The sequence below is a fragment of the Rattus norvegicus genome, chromosome 6 (genome assembly GCF_036323735.1).
Source record: "Rattus norvegicus strain BN/NHsdMcwi chromosome 6, GRCr8, whole genome shotgun sequence".
Classification (NCBI taxonomy): domain Eukaryota; kingdom Metazoa; phylum Chordata; class Mammalia; order Rodentia; family Muridae; genus Rattus; species Rattus norvegicus.
In genome coordinates this window covers 106,790,373-106,809,337 of record NC_086024.1, presented here as the reverse complement: position 1 = coordinate 106,809,337, position 18,965 = coordinate 106,790,373, and the positions used below count along the sequence as shown (strand labels likewise).

Genomic DNA, 18,965 nt, shown 5'->3' with positions numbered 1-18,965 from the left:
ATATATATTCTTGAAAAACAGATTATAATCATTATACAAAAGGAAATTGCAACAGGATGGTTGATTATGTATTCTTCTTTTGAAATCCATAGTTAACTAAACAGTTCTTATGTATCTTTCTCTCCACAAGCTTATCATGATCCCAAAGCAATAATTATTTTGTCATTGATTAACAAAGTTTAAACAAGCCAGTCTATGGTAGGAAGTTTTTTTCTATGCTTAGCTGGTGACAATTTGTATTTACTAAGAAACAGATCATCATCTAAGTAACATCTTATTTTTGAAGTTTGTTCAGCTAAATTTGTGAATTGTTTATTCCATATTCATATATTTATAATAGAATTATTTATTCTTTGTTCATAACCCTGCCTTTTCATGGTGCATATAAGAAAAATGTGGCCACACCCCTAGATCAAAAGGTCCACAACGCAGACTCCACCTAGAATGAATGTTTTCATTGATCATTAACTGGTCCCAAGTGTATTTTTCTCTTCCAAGTATAATTATGTGCTTGCAACATATGAAAACTCACTGTGCTCCTTTTCTAACCTATCCAGTTCTCATTATTCTGTAAGGAAAGGAGCACATTTCTGCTCTTAACTCTAACTTGATTATATCTTTCTGGCAAAACGTTTTAAACCATCTCCTTAAATTTTCTATCAACTACTATAACCTTCTAAAAGTATTTAAATCAAATTAGGAATTCCATAAAATCATTGATTCATCTAAACTACATTATTTTATGAAAGTTCATCTTCATGTTGATCTGCAGCAAAATTGCCCAATAGAGTAGGCTACCACACACGAAGTAGTCACACCAGGCTATAAGAGGTGAGGGTCTTTCCATAATCAATCACACCATACCAGGTATGTGAGGAATATAGCAATGAAAAACATACGAAGGCATCAGTAGCAAGCAGTCCTGGAATGAAGCACACAAGCTCAATGGGTGATACTAGCCCTGGGAGATTGGTTCTGGGTGCTATGAGAAAAAAGACGGAGCAAGTCACAGAGTGCAAGGCAGTAAGCAGTACTCTTCCATGGCCTCTGCAAAATTCCTGCCTCCAGGTTCCTGTTCTTCTTTGAGTTTCTGCCCCAACTTCCCTTCATCATAAAGTGTAATCTGAGAGTTTTAAGTGGGAACAAACTTAAAACAATTTCTCTCTAAGTTGATTTCCTTTATGATGTTTTATCACAGCAATAGGAAGCCTAAGACTGAAAAAACCAAGTAGATTAAAAGATAAATGAAGGTGATAAGTCAGTCATTGTATGTAATGAAATGAAATTATATACATGTAATACAGCGTTAAAATGGTATTGTAATGGGTAAGAAGGGGTCCTCTCAGATGTTAGTGATATATGAATGATCAAAGAGGTATAAAAAAAGAGCTAAACCAAGACACTTTATTAGACAAACTCATTTGAAGTATGCCTAGCATGCAATCAGATACAAACACTTAAAATGCAACATGGTCAAGTTTGCTTAGACACCATCATGTGAGAATACTTGACTCTGATTTTCCATCACTCCAGACATGTCCTTCCATGCTCTATCACTCCATACATCAGGCATTTGCTGATTGTCTTAGTAATTCCATCCATCAGTCTGCAATGTTGTACAGCTCCCTTCAAATGAAACCAGATATATAGAATAACCTTTGGTCCAGCTTCTTCTCCTAGTCACTACCTCTGTGGTATTCACACATGCCATTTCAGATGTCAGAAATTTGTTGACATTAGTGTAGAGATCATTCAATTAAATAGTTTAGCTGTCACTAAACTTTAGGTGTCATGACTTAGGAGTGGCATTTTATTTTAAGTGTTTGGAATAAACTTAGAAATAATAATGCTGTGAGCAGTCATAGGTGAGAATATGTTTACAGGTTTTTGAGGACTTGATATCACTCACTTGAATTTTATAAGAAACCATGTTTTGCAACCTGAATTTCCTTTTCCGTACGTCTGTGTTGTCTTAACCTTCTACCAATCACTTCCAGTTGCTTTACTTCTTTTGGATTTTAGTGAAAAACAATTCCATGCAACATATTCCTACCATGATTTTTCATTCTCCAATTCCTTTCAGATCTTTCAGAAGCCATCTAGAAAAGGCTATGACAAGCAACTGAGTTTTCTAGAGATGGCCCACTGTTGTGCATGGTTGCAATGGTTGTGCTCTGAGATGCAGGGTCCTTGGAAACTTTATTGCTTCTTGCTGCTGATATGTCTTTCCTGTCAATTTAATGATTTTCTGGGTATTTACCTACTGTCTTTGGAAGGTCTGCAGAATCAATATGAAGATATAGTTTCATGTAGTAATGCTGTTTAGATGAATTTTTGATTTCATAATTCCTGATCATGATTTTATAGAACTCCCTAAGTTGATACAAGTAATCTCAAGACCTCTATAGAATAAAAGGTACAAAATAGAGTTCTATAAACCTTCACATATCATGGGCTAATTTCCCTGGTGGGGTGTGGCGGGGAGGCTTGGAATAAATTTACAATCTAGGAAAATATTCCTTTTGGGTTAGGAATCAGACCACTGTCTGGTAACTAAATGTCATAAAGTGGGAAATGATGACTTCTTGTAGGTACAAGAACAGATAAAAGAGTTAAAAGTAAAAAAGACACAAGACAGCTGATTTGTCTGTTGACAAAACTGTTCTACCTTGTGACATAAAAAAGCCAGAAAAATGGATAATGGATGTTTTAATAGTTACTAACCTTAATGAACAGACATGTAAACAACTTTGCTATAGCTCTTTAAACCTTATTGATCTGTGACATGAACTGTTAGTTTAAACTTACTATGAACTCGAGGAATGTAAAAGTGCTCAGAAAACCATGTGATCCATTTCCAGAGAAGGTGTAAACCTAAGAAAGACAGTAAAGTGGCCATGTAGACCTTTCCTGCTCCATCCCAGTGTGCATATACATGTCTGTGCGTACCTGATTTTCTTTTCTATTTTCTCTGGCTCATGAAGAATTAATGAACTTCGACTTTATCACTGGGATAGTGAGACTCCCTTGAGTCAAAGAGAAAAGAGTCCAAGAATCTAAGTTTTCTTAATTTCCCTGCGGCTATCAGGAGGAGTTAATTTCCAGAAGGCATCATCTTTGGCCCCAAAGTAGCAAGAGAGAATTAAATTGCCAGAAACCATCCACTTTTGGCATCTGAAGAGCAAGGGAGAATTAAGTAGCCAGGGGCCAAAAAGCTTTTGACTCCTGATGCCACCCTCGCTGCCTTTCTCAGTACTTTAATGCCAACTTGGACCTCAGCATAGATCCTCCATACCATCCCACCCACCTAGCTCTGTGCCCTTTCTTTCTTGATAAAACAAATAGGCAAATAAACCAGAATTTAAAAATACAAAGAAAAAGTGCACAAAAAATCATGTATATGCATACACACAGACACACAGACACACCCACACACATAGACACACCCACATACATAGAAACACACACACAAACCACAAATACAGAAAACAATTATTAGCAAAAGACCACGAAGATTAAAAAATTGCTCAGTTATTTAAACAATATTTCTCCTCACATGATCCCTGATAAAGTCTTGTTAATATCTGTTTCTGGACATAATTAAGTGGTCTATTTTTTCCTCATGGAGTATATGATATATACTGTACTATATATATTATGTATGTAACATGTGTTATATTTTACATTATATATTATATTATATGATATTGTTTATATATGTATGTATCTGTAAATATAAAGTATAATTGTCCTAAAACCACAAGTTTCCTTTCCCACTTACATTTTCACAGTCATATATGAGCTGTTTTAACCCAAATATACTTATTTCTCTAAGTGCCTCCCACTTTTTGCTCTTCCCTGGGGCTTCCACCATAGACTGTCCAGGTCACTGAGCACACAATGCTTAGATGAGCACAGCATTGTTATGTAACAGCCTCTCTCTCTTTACTTACCAGAGATTGTAGGCCTCTTGCCTCACTCTGCTCTCCTCATGCCCTGATGTCTAGTCTGGTCTACCACCCAGTGGACCAAATTTGGTTTGGTCCATGGCTCCCTTCCTCAGACCATCTACCTGGAATCGAGTCCTCCTGTCAGCTACTCTCTGGCTCTCTGTGTTTGGTTCGCTGTTGTCTCCTGTCTGCTGTTCCCATGGTCCACCCAAATGGCGCTTCTCTACCTCTGAAGTTGTGATCCCCAGGAAGGTTCCCCAGAGAATGGGTAAAAGTGATATGTCAGGGCACATCACCTATAGCATGCGCTTTAGGGGACAAAGACATGTGGTCCACATGAAACTCAAGAAGAACATGATTTCTCAAAACTTTCCTGTATATACTTCTAATGACCAAGGAGCCCAGCAAGAGGATTACCCCTTTGTCCCTCAGGACTGTTACTTCTACAGCTACCTGGAAGGAGTCCCTGGGTCCCAAGCTACACTAGATACCTGCACTGGAGGTCTGAAAGGCATGATACGGGTGGATGACTCCACTTATGAAATCAAACCATTGACATCTTCTTCCAAATTTGAGCATGTAATTTCTCTACTTGTGGTGGATGAAAGGTCACGTAAGTCTAAAAAGTGTAGAAATGATGAGATTATGGCAGAGGCAGGTGACTCCCTTGTTAAAGAGACTAAGCTTGCAGGAAGTCCCAGAGCAGCTCCCGTATATCTGTGGCGTATACATGTGAAAAGCATAGCAATAATGTACACCGTGACTCACCAAGTATTCCTAGATGGCGGGAGTAACATTACACAGTCACTTGAGTTAACAATGACTTTGAACACCATAGCAGATAGCATATATAGACCAAGTGGTTTGATTGTGTTTATACGTGCTCTATGTCTCTGGAATGACGGTGACCACTTCCCCACAGGCGATGGGAATATTTGGAGACTTATGGAACGTTATGGCTATTGGAAAGCTCGCTTTTTCTGGGAGATGCACCATGCCACTGCAGCTCTTCTTATATCAAATATACGTTCAAATGCAGAGTATGCAGGCTTTCAGGATGGAGTATGTAACCCCAACTGGGGAGTATTATATACACATGTAGGAAAAAACCATTATTTTCTGGCTGCTTCTTTCCTGGCTCATGCAGTGGGTCACATTCTGAACGTAGGTCATGATAAACCGGGCTGTGTTTGTTTCAGAAGGAGTTCTTGTACCATGCATGAATATCCTACTCTTCATGATATGATGAGCAATTGTTCCCATAATGTCCTCCATTATAGGATCCATGACTGGGATGGTTGCTTGAGTCAACCACGTGTTTCATATAGGTGGATAAATTATGCCGTTCCTCGTTGTGGAAATAAGATAGTGGATAATGGCGAGAAATGTGACTGTGGTTCTTTTAAAGACTGTGCCTCTGATCATTGCTGTGGAACCACTTGTGAGCTCACGGCAAGCAGTGTTTGTGCTTCAGGAGGATGCTGCCAGTCTTGTAAGTTTGCACCCATTGGAACAGTATGCAGACAAAAAGGTGGCATTTGTGATCTTCCAGAATACTGTAGTGGAAAATCAGAGCATTGTCCAGGAAATTTTCACATCATGGATGGAACCCCTTGTTCTCCACTAGCAGTCTGCGTGTCAGGAAACTGTAGCGACCGCCAATTGCAGTGTCAAGCTCTTTTTGGATTCAACGTAAAGGATGCTTCACCAGCATGCTATAAAGAATTAAATACCAAAGGTGACCGATTTGGAAACTGTGGGATTAGAGAGGTACGTGGAGGAAGTAAACCTATGCGATGTCAAGAGGAGGATGTTTTATGTGGACAGATTCACTGTGATGGTGTCAAGTTCATTCCTGGTGGAGGTGAGCACACTACCTTTCATCACATAAAGGTAATGGATATTAAAGAAGAACAGTGCTTTGGGTATGATGCACACCATGGGGCACAAGTACCGGAAATGGGACTCGTAGTGGATGGTGCAACCTGTGGCCCAGGGAAATATTGTAGAGGACAAAGATGTGTTTTTCATCAAACTATGGGATTTAACTGCAATGTTAGTAAGTGTAACTATAAAGGGGTGTGTAACAACCAAGGCAACTGTCACTGTGTTCAAGGCTGGCAACCACCAGATTGTATAGAAAAAGGAGCAGGTGGTAGTGTAAACAGTGGTCCTGCAGTTATTTATGAGAAAAGAATTCGAGCCAAAGTACATATGAGTATCAACAGGCTAATAATTCTTCTAGGTACTCGAATGTTTCTTATCTTTGCCTCGATTATTTCTGGTGCAATTTCAAAAGCAGTTTTACGTCCAGTAGGGGACCAATATCCCCCCTATTAATATAAATTGACTTCATCCCAAACTAATTGGAGCCACACAATGGACAAAGTCCATGTCAATTACCACAAGAAATTGTCGATGATGTCTCCTGACATTCATGCAACCATTCACAAATCTGAGAATTTCATCTTGAAATAAAATCACTGGGGAACTAGCCTTGTGTTTCTATGTTTAAATTTGATCTTTGTGATTTAATCTCTCTCTCTCTCTCTCTCTCTCTCTCTCTCTCTCTCTCTCTGTGTGTGTGTGTGTGTGTGTGTGTGTGTGTGTGTGTGTGTGTGTGTGTATGAGTGTAGTGTGTAGTTTCTTGTGAAGGCCAGAGTTGGATCCCCAGGAGCTGGAGTTACAGGTGATTGTGGATCACCCAGCATGGGTGCTAGGAACCAGACTTTGGGTATCTTCAAGAGCAGCAAGCACTCTTAACTGCTGTGTCAGCTCTCTAGCCTCTTAATGCCATATAATTTACCACTTCTTCGGTTTGTTTTGATTTAAAACTTTCTCTTCCTGTTTTATGGTGCTAGGCAGCACAGCCAAGAACCCAGGGTCTTACTCAAGTCAAGTGAATATCTTGCTTTTTACTCTACTGTATCCAACCATTTGGCCACATTCTTTATACTGTACATGCAAAATCTATCCTTTGTTTTTTCATGAAAAGAAAGTACGTATTTGTGATGCCCATTTTGAAATTTTCTAGATGCTTCTATATCAACTTTGGGCTGTATTAGTATGTGCTACTATTACCATTGTCATGGCCTATTTTCAATTGTATTACATTGTTGTCTATTTTATTGTTAATGCATAATACGATCAAAAACGACATTTCTAGAATATATAGATGCACAAGGTAAACAGTTTAATGCGTTTTTGTAAGTGTTTGTTTTCTCTTAACCTGGCTATCTCCCAAATAAATGAGACTGCGCTATTCTATTCATTTAACACGCTATAAGGATACAAGAACTGAGCAGTGCTACTCTATCTAAATCTTCTAAACCAATCTTGCTACTTCCCAGCCAATATCCCCGAGAAACTTGCATTTGATGGTTTTCTCTGCTTGAGGTGTTTTCTCATGGCGTCTGCTGGACTCTCGCCATGGCTATTCCTCATTTCCTCTGTCTCCTTCCCTGATTGCCCTGACTGGGAAGAAGTCCGGCCCTGTTCTCTCTCCTGCTCAGCCACTGGCTGATCAGCTTCTTTATTGGCCAATCAGGGAAGAATTGGGTAGCATTGTTTACAAAACACTGAGACTGAGGGATGAGATTCTCAGAATAAGGGTTTCAACCAGATATGGGGTCCCAGAAATCAGCATTTGAATTACACAGTACACAATAACATATGCCTACTGAAAGAACCCTTCATACTATAGATATCCGGAATTTCAGTAGTGAGCTGAACTTTGCTGTGTGACAATGGGAAAAGTCTTAGGCTTTTGCAAACATCCAGTGATTACACCCAGCATTCTGAGATGGAATGTACATCACCAAAATTGATGCCAGAGGCTACAACAATGCTGGGGAGTCTTAGGTGTTGAATTCACACACGAGCTTCTACCATGGTCTTTAGGTTGTACAATGCCAAGAACTGTACTTACAGAGGAATGTGTAACAACCACAAGCATTGCTATTGCACCTGTGGTTGGAAGCCACCAACATATGATCAGAGAAGGGCAAGGAGTAGTGAAGACGGGAGCTGTCCACTTTATAGAGGACAGTTCTGGGAGCCAGGGTGTTCACGGTGTAAGTCAGGCTCTTATTCTGGTGCTTACTCACTGGGTTCTTATGATTTCAGTGCTTGCCTGAAGACCTTTCTAAAGCAAAGGCAGCTTCTTTGGGGGGGGGGGGGAAACGGATTTAAAGGAGAATTTGAAAGACATTTGTGTTAAGGTTTGTTCTGTTGGTATGCATTGTAATGCCAAAATCTATATCTGAAGCTCTAGACCTTTGAGTGACTTCTCATATTTACCAGTTTTTGTTGTGCAAACATTTTTCCTTGATTTAGAACTGTTGGTTAAATAAAATTGGGTACAGCCAGTTACTGGAGACAGTAGACGTAGGTGGTTTTGGAGTGAACTGGTTTGAGGAGAGAAATGAGAAGAGAACGAGAAAGAGGAGGAAGAAGAGGAGGAAAGATGGCCAAGGAAACAAAGCCACCATCAGGGCACAAGGGCAGGAGAAACAGCAAATGTCTGGGGTACAAACTGGGGAAGTAGCAAGGCCCGCAGTCAGACGAGATTATTAGGAGTTGATCCGCTGTAATTGTCAAAGCCAAATAGAGTAACCATAATCTGAGTCTCATTCATTTGTAAATTAGTTGGACATATGCTTAGCTAAAGAAGATTTCTTTGACTTAAAAGGAAGCAACATAATCTTCCTCACCCATCACTCCCATTTTATGAAACTATTTCTATATTGCCGCCTCCTTTACAGTGCCACTGTTCCTGGAATGCTAACTGCTTTAAAACTTTGATAGCTTCATGGCACTCTTCATTTCTATGTATGTAAATCGTTTTTAGACATTTTTATTGTTTTGCTTTTTGTATTCATGAGGACTGTGCTGAGGATATATATGATAGTGGATATCATATATGCTATTGTCCTGCCACTGAGCCAGATCTTCAGCACACCTCACCATTCTTCCCATTGTAGACCCACAGCACACTCCTTCATCCCTTCATCTCACAGCAAAGTTGACGAGTGACCACATCAAATATCCTCCAGGTAAATCCACATGTGAAGCTTAGGTTATGCCTCAGGATTTACGGGTTGTCCATTTGACATCCTAATGTAGAAGAAAGCAAGTAATATACTCTATTATGTAGAATTCTATAATATTATTTCTGTGGATGTTCACAGTCCACATTGCATTGATGTTCAAGGAACCATTCACCACCACAATAGTCAGGCTGTGAAATATTAATACAACTCCTGAAGTACTGAAAGGATCCCCACCATGTCTGAACCGGTGGAAAGGAAGCACACACTCTGGAGAGATAAGAAAGTACACGAACAACTACAAGTAAATCACAACACACAATGTTGAAAGTCGACTCTGGAGCACTCGGGAGATGATGGCACAGTGGTTCAAATCTTTGATTACTTTTTTCAGATGATCAGACAACCTTGGTTTGGTTCAATTCCAAGCACCCACATTGTGGCTCACAACTATCTGTAACTGCAGGTCCATGGGACAAAATGCCTTTTTCTGACCTCTGTGGGTATTGTATGCATGCAATGCACATACATATATGCAAGCAAAACATCCACCCCCCACAGTTCTGCATTTTCTTGATTAATGATTGATATGAGATGAAGCAGCCAATGAAGTGGGATGGGCTGTCAATTCTGGGTGATGGAAGCAGGCTAAGCAAGCCCGAAAGAAAGAACCAGTAAGCAAGGCCGCTACTTCTGTTTTTGCCCAACTTCCCTCAATGATGGAATGTGACCTGAAAGTTGTAAAATAAACCATTTCTTTCCCAAATTGCTTTTGTCATGATTTTTTTTTAATCACAATAGAAACACCAACTACGGGAGAAATTGTTAATAGGTCATTGGGTATTGCTGTGAAAGAATGAACCATTTGTTTTGGGAGGATTATAGTGCTGTTCAAAATCGAGCAACTGAGGTCTAAGAGCTTAGTTAGCTCTTCTAAAAGAATAAGCATAAGGTAAGAATGAGGAAGCGTGGTTTGTGAAGTGTCAGAAGAAAGCTTGAAAGTGCCGCAAACCTATATTCATGTGATATTTTGAATTAGGAATCTGTGATTCTCATCATCTGGGGCTGAAGAATGGGCTGTGATTAACAGATTTTGTAGGACAAATACTGGTCAGTTGGGGCTTAAGAATCAGCTGTGATCAAGAAGAAACTGGCATCATTGAGAAATCATCTGTGAAATGTGTCCTCAGGGTCTTTACATGGAATCAGAAGGAAACCAAGACTTTGTTCTGGCAGCTGAACTTGGTAACATATAACAATTTCCTTGAGGGGATAGAGGTACTGGTTTTGAAGGCATAAAAATAACATGGAGAGCAGTCGAGACCTTACTCTGTAAGAGGCCTGGTGAGGCCACTGATGACGGTGCAGCCTCTGTTGCAGTAGAATCCACAAGAATGGAAGGGCCATGGAGAGAATTTGAGGCTTGACACCTTATGGCAAGATCAGATTCCCAGAAGGAGCCCAGGAGAGGCTACTGGTGAAGGTTCAGCCAAGTTGCAGTGAAGCTCCCAGAATTTTGGAGATTTCAGTACAATGTGGTGTGGCACTGGCTTGAGCCAATGAGATACTATGTGTGCTGTGGATGGCAGAGCTGCAGAGGTGAAACTCTTCATATCCTTTAGAGCCCAGAAGATCGTGGGTTCCAAATGTCAAGCACTGAATATTTAACACTATTAAAGTTGAAATTTTTTTTTTGCTCTACTGATTTGATTGTGACTATACTCTAATTCTATCCTCTTGAAGTATGAGAATGTTTAACTTCATTTTTATCTTTAAAACTTTTTAACATACTAGAAAACAGCATGAAAATGTCAAAATGAAAGTATTCTATAGACACTTTTCAATAATGACCCCAAATATTCATGGCCTCAAGTCTCCATTCAAAATAAACATAGGATAGCTGAATAGGTTAAGAAACAAAACTCATCTGTCACTTGTCTGTAAGAGACTCATCTTAGCTTTAAAGACAGGTCTACGTTAGCATGAAGGAGTAGGAAACATAGTCTGAGAAAAGAGGACCAAGAAGCAAATAGGTGGACTGGAGAGATGGCTCAGCCATTAAAGGCTCGGCTCTCGACCAGGCATATAAGAAGCAAATAGTAAGATGGATGAAGCAAAGAAGTGCAGGCCGACAGGAACCGGATGTAGATCTCTCCTGAGAGACACAGCCAGAATATGGCAAATACAGAGGCGAATGCCAGCAGCAAACCACTGAACTGAGAACAGGACCCCCATTGAAGGAATCAGAGAAAGGACTGAAAGAGTTTGAAGGGGCTCGAGACCCCATATGTACAACAATGCCAGCCAACCAGAGCTTCCAGGGACTAAGCCACTACCCAAAGACTATACATGGACTGACCCTGGACTCTGACCTCATAGGTAGCAATGAATATCCTAGTAAGAGCACCAGTGGAAGGGGAAGCCCTGGGTCCTGCCAAGACTGAACCCCCAGTGAACGTGATTGTTGGGGCGAGGGCGGTAATGGGGGGAGGATGGGGAGGGGAACACCTATAAAGAAGGGGAGGGGGAGGGATTAGGGGGATGTTGGCCTGGAAACCCGGAAAGGGAATAACAAGTGAAATGTAAATAAGAAATACCCAAGTTAATAAAGATGGAGAAAAAAAAAGACAATGAACACTTTCAAATGTTTACTAGACATTGATATTTCTTCTTTTGAGAACTATTTATTTAGTTCTGTGGCTAACTTGTTTCTAATTGAGCTGTTTGGTTTCTGGGGTTTGCTTTTTCTTGAATTCTGTTTATATTCTCATTGATCAGCTGGTGAAGGTGCAGCTAGAAAAGAGGTTCTCCCGTTCAAATGATGACTTGATTGAGAGTTTGCTTAATTGTACAGAGAGTTTTAATGTCATGAAACCCTTTGTCTGGATCATTGGCCTTACTTCCTGTGCTACTAGAATCCTATAAAGAACCATTGGCAGTACCTGCTCGTTGAAGCTTTCTTTCTGCCTCCCTTTCCCTCTAACATTTTCAGTGTATTGGGACTGTTGAGACCGTTGATCCACTTTGAGTTGAGTTTTATATAAAGCAAAGAATGAGGACCTAGTTTCCTTCCTCCATGCTGATATTAAGGTTTCTCAACACCATTTGTTAAAAATATCCTTTCACTGATGTGTATTTTTTGGCATTTTTGTTGAAAGTCAGATTTTTGTAGTTGAGTAGACTTATATTACACTCCTTATTCTATCCTATTGACTGATTCCTGGTGCTATATGGCTGTAACCCAGGTCTTGGGAAGTTGTAGGCTCACATATACAATTTATTACTGGTGATTAAGTAAATTGACAGAGCAGAAAACTGCTTCTATCTGTACTTATATGCCTAGACAAATGCTGTTCCCAGACTTAATCAGAGAAGCTGTCCCTTTCAAAGAATGGTGGTACACATGGAGGGACCCATGGCTCCAGCTGCACATAGCAGAGGATGGCCTTATCTGGCAACAGTGGGAGGGGAGGCCCTTGTTTCTGTGAAGGCTTGATGCTCCAGCATAGGGAGTGGGTGGGTGGATGGGTGGGTGTGGGAGCACCCTCATAGAATCGTGGAAGAAGGATGGTTTAAGAGCTTTTCAGAGGGGAACCAGGAAGAAATGTAAGTAAATAAAATAAGCAAAAAAAAAAAAAAAGGATGTGTGACTGCAGATACTCCTAGTTGAGCAGGAACTAAACAACATTTACAGGCTCAACCCTAAACAACACACACAAAAAAAAAAAAAAGAAAGAAAAGAAAAGAAGCAAATAGGTGTTGCCTTACTGATACCCTAACAAAATAGACTTCAAACTAGAACTAATTTGTCTCTAAGAAGGGCAATTCTGATAAAAGATCGATTAATTAGGAAAATATCACATTTTAAAATGTATGTACACCAAATTTTGGTGTACCTAATTTCATAAAAATCATCCTAGTGGAGATAAAGACACATTGACACAAACTCAATAATAGTAGATGATTTCAACACTCCCAATTTCTCCAATACACAGGTTATCTGGACAAAAACAGAGAAATCTCAGAGTTAGATATGTCAATGTCTGCGTAAGGGGTTGGTGCTGCTATGTATTTGAATGTTAAATACTAGCCTCCAGTGAGGAGATCCTCACATGCACTAAGTGATGCTATGTAACCTTGATCTCCAAGTTAATTGGTCAGTTAATGGCTGTGACTGGGCAATAGATAGAGGTAGGTAAGTTTTCAACTACCTGGCTGGAGATCACAAGTAGAGACCAGAGTGAAAAGAAGAAAGGACATGGGGAGAAGAGGAAGACATCATGAGAGGAGATGGACAAGTGGCCAGGAAAAAGAAACAACAAATAAGAAGGGATATATGGCTGGGAAGTAAGTTAGAATATCTCTAAAACGTGTCCAAACTAGGCTTACAGCTTGTAAATAAAATTCCTGGATTTTATACGGGCTGCTAGAATAAATAATTTCTTCTATAGATGGTGCCTCATGTGGGGCATAAAACCCAAACCTTTTAATTTCATATTCATTTGTTAGACATAATCCAAGATAAAAGACAGTTTCTAGCTATCACAGGTGTACTCTATTAAGAGAATCTGCTGGGCTGGGGATTTAGCTCAGTGGTAGAGCGCTTACCTAGGAAGCGCAAGGCCCTGGGTTCGGTCCCCAGCTCCGAAAAAAAGAACCAAAAAAAAAAAGAGAATCTGCTGTCTTTCAACAAAGTTATCAGGGGGAAGCGAGCTAAGGTGCAAATTCTCAATACACTTCCTGAAGCTATACCCAAGAGCACAACCAGTTCCTGTCACAGGAAAGGACCACTAGCTTCCCCGAACTTGCTACAGTTCATGCTGAGCCTTGAGAAGAATCCTTCTAAACTGCTATGCTGAGCAGAGGACCTGCAATATTCTGGGGGCTCTGCACTGCAGCCTCCCTCAAACCCTTCCCTGAATACCAGTGCTGAGGCTTAAGGGCATGCCAGACAAATGGAGGTCTGAAACCACAGTCCAGTTTGGTCCAGAGGGAGAAGCCTGGAGCCATAAGAAAGTCAGAAAACAAAGCACAGCTCCACATAAGGGGGCGAAGTTAGCTGCTATAAGCACGTGTCGATCTACAGTCATGAGGAACCTCTCTCCAAAGCTACAATAAGACTTTAGAAGCTCCAAACTTCTAAAATGGGTATAAAGTGTGTGTGTGTGTGTGTGTGTGTGTGTGTGTGTGTGTGTGTGTGTGTATGTGTGTGTGTATTAATGTGTGTGTGTATGAATGTGTGTGTGTATGAATGTGTGTGTGTGTATGAATGTGTATGTGTGTACGAATGTGTGTGTGTGTGTGTATGAATGTGTGTGTGTGTATGTGTGTGTGTGTATGTGTGTGTATGAATGTGTGTGTGTATGAATGAATGTGTGTGTATGTGTGTGTATGAATGTGTGTGTATGTGTGTGTGTATGAATGTGTGTGTGTGTGTAAAATAAAAGGGTAAAGTATCTGAAGGAAGGAGAGTTTTTTATGTTAAAAATAAAAAAGGACACCCGCGGATCCCGGCCCGCAGCAGCTCTCTGCTCCCAGACCCGGTGAGAGAGAGACCCAACCGCCTGGTCAGGTGGGCACTCCTGAGGCTGCAGAGCGGAAGAGACCACCAACACTGCTCACCCCTGCCCACATCCCTGGCCCAAGAGGAAACTGTATAAGGCCTCTGGGCTCCCGTGGGGGAGGGCCCAGGAGCGGCAGGACCCCTGCCACAGACACCGCCGGACCCTGAAGGAAACAGACCAGATAAACAGTTCTCTGCACCCAAATCCCGTGGGAGGGAGAGCTAAACCTTCAGAGAGGCAGACAGGCCTGGGAAACCAGAAGAGACTGCTCCCTGCACACACATCTCGGACGCCAGAGGAAAAAGCCAAAGACCATCTGGAACCCTGGTGCACTGAAGCTCCCGGAAGGGGCGGCACAGGTCTTCCTGGTTGCTGCCGCTGCAGAGAGCCCCTGGACAGCACCCCACGAGCAAACCTGAGCCTCGGGACCACAGGTAAGACCAAATTTTCTGCTGCAAGAAAGCTGCCTGGTGAACTCAAGACACAGGCCCACAGGAACAGCTGAAGACCTGTAGAGAGGAAAAACTACACGCCCGAAAGCAGAACACTCTGTCCCCATAACTGACTGAAAGAGAGGAAAACAGGTCTACAGCACTCCTGACACACAGGCTTATAGGACAGTCTAGCCACTGTCAGAAATAGCAGAACAAAGTAACACTAGAGATAATCTGATGGCGAGAGGCAAGCGCAGGAACCCAAGCAACAGAAACCAAGACTACATGCCATCATCGGAGCCCAATTCTCCCACCAAAACAAACATGGAATATCCAAACACACCAGAAAAGCAAGATCTAGTTTCAAAATCATATTTGATCATGATGCTGGAGGACTTCAGGAAAGACCTGAACACACTTAGGGAAGCACAGGAAAACATTAATAAACAAGTAAAAGCCTACAGAGAGGAATCGCAAAAATCCCTGAAAGAATTCCAGGAAAACACAATCAAACAGTTGAAGGAATTAAAAATGGAAATAGAAGCAATCAAGAAAGAACACATGGAAACAACCCTGGATATAGAAAACCAAAAGAAGAGACAAGGAGCTGTAGATACAAGCTTCACCAACAGAATACAAGAGATGGAAGAGAGAATCTCAGGAGCAGAAGATTCCATAGAAATCATTGACTCAACTGTCAAAGATAATGTAAAGCGGAAAAAGCTACTGGTCCAAAACATACAGGAAATCCAGGACTCAATGAGAAGATCAAACCTAAGGATAATAGGTATAGAAGAGAGTGAAGACTCCCAGCTCAAAGGACCAGTAAATATCTTCAACAAAATCATAGAAGAAAACTTCCCTAACCTAAAAAAAGAGATACCCATAGACATACAGGAAGCCTACAGAACTCCAAATAGATTGGACCAGAAAAGAAACACCTCCCGTCACATAATTGTCAAAACACCAAACGCACAAAATAAAGAAAGAATATTAAAAGCAGTAAGGGAGAAAGGTCAAGTAACATATAAAGGGAGACCTATCAGAATCACACCAGACTTCTCGCCAGAAACTATGAAGGCCAGAAGATCCTGGACTGATGTTATACAGACCCTAAGAGAACACAAATGCCAGCCCAGATTACTGTATCCAGCAAAACTCTCAATTAACATTGATGGAGAAACCAAGATATTCCATGACAAAACCAAATTTACACAATATCTTTCTACAAATCCAGCACTACAAAGGATAATAAATGGTAAAGCCCAACATAAGGAGGCAAGCTATACCCTAGAAGAAGCAAGAAACTAATCGTCTTGGCAACAAAACAAAGAGAATGAAAGCACACAAACATAACCTCACATCAAATATGAATATAACGGGAAGCAATAATCACTATTCCTTAATATCTCTCAATATCAATGGCCTCAACTCCCCAATAAAAAGACATAGATTAACAAACTGGATACGCAACGAGGACCCTGCATTCTGCTGCCTACAGGAAACACACCTCAGAGACAAAGACAGACACTACCTCAGAGTGAAAGGCTGGAAAACAACTTTCCAAGCAAATGGTCAGAAGAAGCAAGCTGGAGTAGCCATTCTAATATCAAATAAAATCAATTTCCAACTAAAAGTCATCAAAAAAGATAAGGAAGGACACTTCATATTCATCAAAGGAAAAATCAACCAAGATGAACTCTCAATCCTAAATATCTATGCCCCAAATACAAGGGCACCTACATATGTAAAAGAAACCTTACTAAAGCTCAAAACACACATTGCACCTCACACAATAATAGTGGGAGATTTCAACACCCCACTCTCATCAATGGACAGATCATGGAAACAGAAATTAAACAGTGATGTAGACAGACTAAGAGAAGTCATGAGCCAAATGGACTTAACGGATATTTATAGAACATTCTATCCTAAAGCAAAAGGATATACCTTCTTCTCAGCTCCTCATGGTACTTTCTCCAAAATTGACCATATAATTGGTCAAAAAACGGGCCTCAACAGGTACAGAAAGATAGAAATAATCCCATGCGTGCTATCGGACCACCACGGCCTAAAACTGGTCTTCAATAACAATAAGGGAAGAATGCCCACATATACGTGGAAATTGAACAATGCTCTACTCAATGATAACCTGGTCAAGGAAGAAATAAAGAAAGAAATTAAAAACTTTTTAGAATTTAATGAAAATGAAGATACAACATACTCAAACTTATGGGACACAATGAAAGCTGTGCTAAGAGGAAAACTCATAGCGCTGAGTGCCTGCAGAAAGAAACAGGAAAGAGCATATGTCAGCAGCTTGACAGTACACCTAAAAGCTCTAGAACAAAAAGAAGCAAATACACCCAGGAGGAGTAGAAGGCAGGAAATAATCAAACTATGAGCTGAAATCAACCAAGTAGAAACAAAAAGGACCATAGAAAGAATCAACAGAACCAAAAGTTGGTTCTTTGAGAAAATCAACAAGATAGATAAACCCTTAGCCAGACTAACGAGAGGACACAGAGAGTGTGTCCAAATTAACAAAATCAGAAATGAAAAGGGAGACATAACTACAGATTCGGAGGAAATTCAAAAAATCATCAGATCTTACTATAAAAACCTATATTCAACAAAATTTGAAAATGTTCAGGAAATGGACAATTTCCTAGACAGATACCAGGTATCGAAGTTAAATCAGGAACAGATAAACCAGTTAAACAACCCCATAACTCCTAAGGAAATAGAAGCAGTCATTAAAGGTCTCCCAACCAAAAAGAGCCCAGGTCCAGACGGGTTTAGTGCAGAATTCTATCAAACCTTCATAGAAGACCTCATACCAATATTATCCAAACTATTCCACAAAATTGAAACAGATGGAGCCCTACCGAATTCCTTCTATGAAGCCACAATTACTCTTATACCTAAACCACACAAAGACACAACAAAGAAAGAGAACTTCAGACCAATTTCCCTTATGAATATCGATGCAAAAATACTCAATAAAATTCTGGCAAACCGAATTCAAGAGCACATCAAAACAATCATCCACCATGATCAAGTAGGCTTCATCCCAGGCATGCAGGGATGGTTTAATATACGGAAAACCATCAACGTGATCCATTATATAAACAAACTGAAAGAACAGAACCACATGATCATTTCATTAGATGCTGAGAAAGCATTTGACAAAATTCAACACCCCTTCATGATAAAAGTCCTGGAAAGAATAGGAATTCAAGGCCCATACCTAAACATAGTAAAAGCCATATACAGCAAACCAGTTGCTAACATTAAACTAAATGGAGAGAAACTTGAAGCAATCCCACTAAAATCAGGGACTAGACAAGGCTGCCCACTCTCTCCCTACTTATTCAATATAGTTCTTGAAGTTCTAGCCAGAGCAATCAGACAACAAAAGGAGATCAAAGGGATACAGATCGGAAAAGAAGAGGTCAAAATATCACTATTTGCAGATGACATGATAGTATATTTAAGTGATCCCAAAAGTTCCACCAGAGAACTACTAAAGCTGATAAACAACTTCAGCAAAGTGGCTGGGTATAAAATTAACTCAAATAAATCAGTTGCCTTCCTCTATACAAAAGAGAAACAAGCTGAGAAAGAAATTAGGGAAACGACACCCTTCATAATAGACCCAAATAATATAAAGTACCTCGGTGTGACTTTAACCAAACAAGTAAAAGATCTGTACAATAAGAACTTCAAGACACTGAGGAAAGAAATTGAAGAAGACCTCAGAAGATGGAAAGATCTCCCATGCTCATGGATTGGCAGGATTAATATGGTAAAAATGGCCATTTTACCAAAAGCAATCTACAGATTCAATGCAATCCCCATCAAAATACCAATCCAATTCTTCAAAGAGTTAGACAGAACAATTTGCAAATTCATCTGGAATAACAAAAAACCCAGGATAGCTAAAGCTATCCTCAACAATAAAAGGAC

General features: G+C 40.3%; 2 protein-coding genes across 2 annotated transcripts in view; both read left to right on the top strand.

Moving 5' to 3' along the window:
- The window catches only part of Cox16 (cytochrome c oxidase assembly factor COX16), a 167,100-nt gene that overhangs the window by 103,186 nt on the left and 44,949 nt on the right, over window positions 1-18,965 (top strand). The window lies entirely within an intron of this gene.
- On the top strand, window positions 3,980-6,443 carry Adam4l1 (a disintegrin and metallopeptidase domain 4-like 1). The gene has a single exon (NM_001109277.1). It carries the CDS (start codon window positions 4,047-4,049, stop codon window positions 6,288-6,290), a length of 2,244 nt encoding a protein of 747 aa, NP_001102747.1. The 5' UTR covers window positions 3,980-4,046; the 3' UTR covers window positions 6,291-6,443.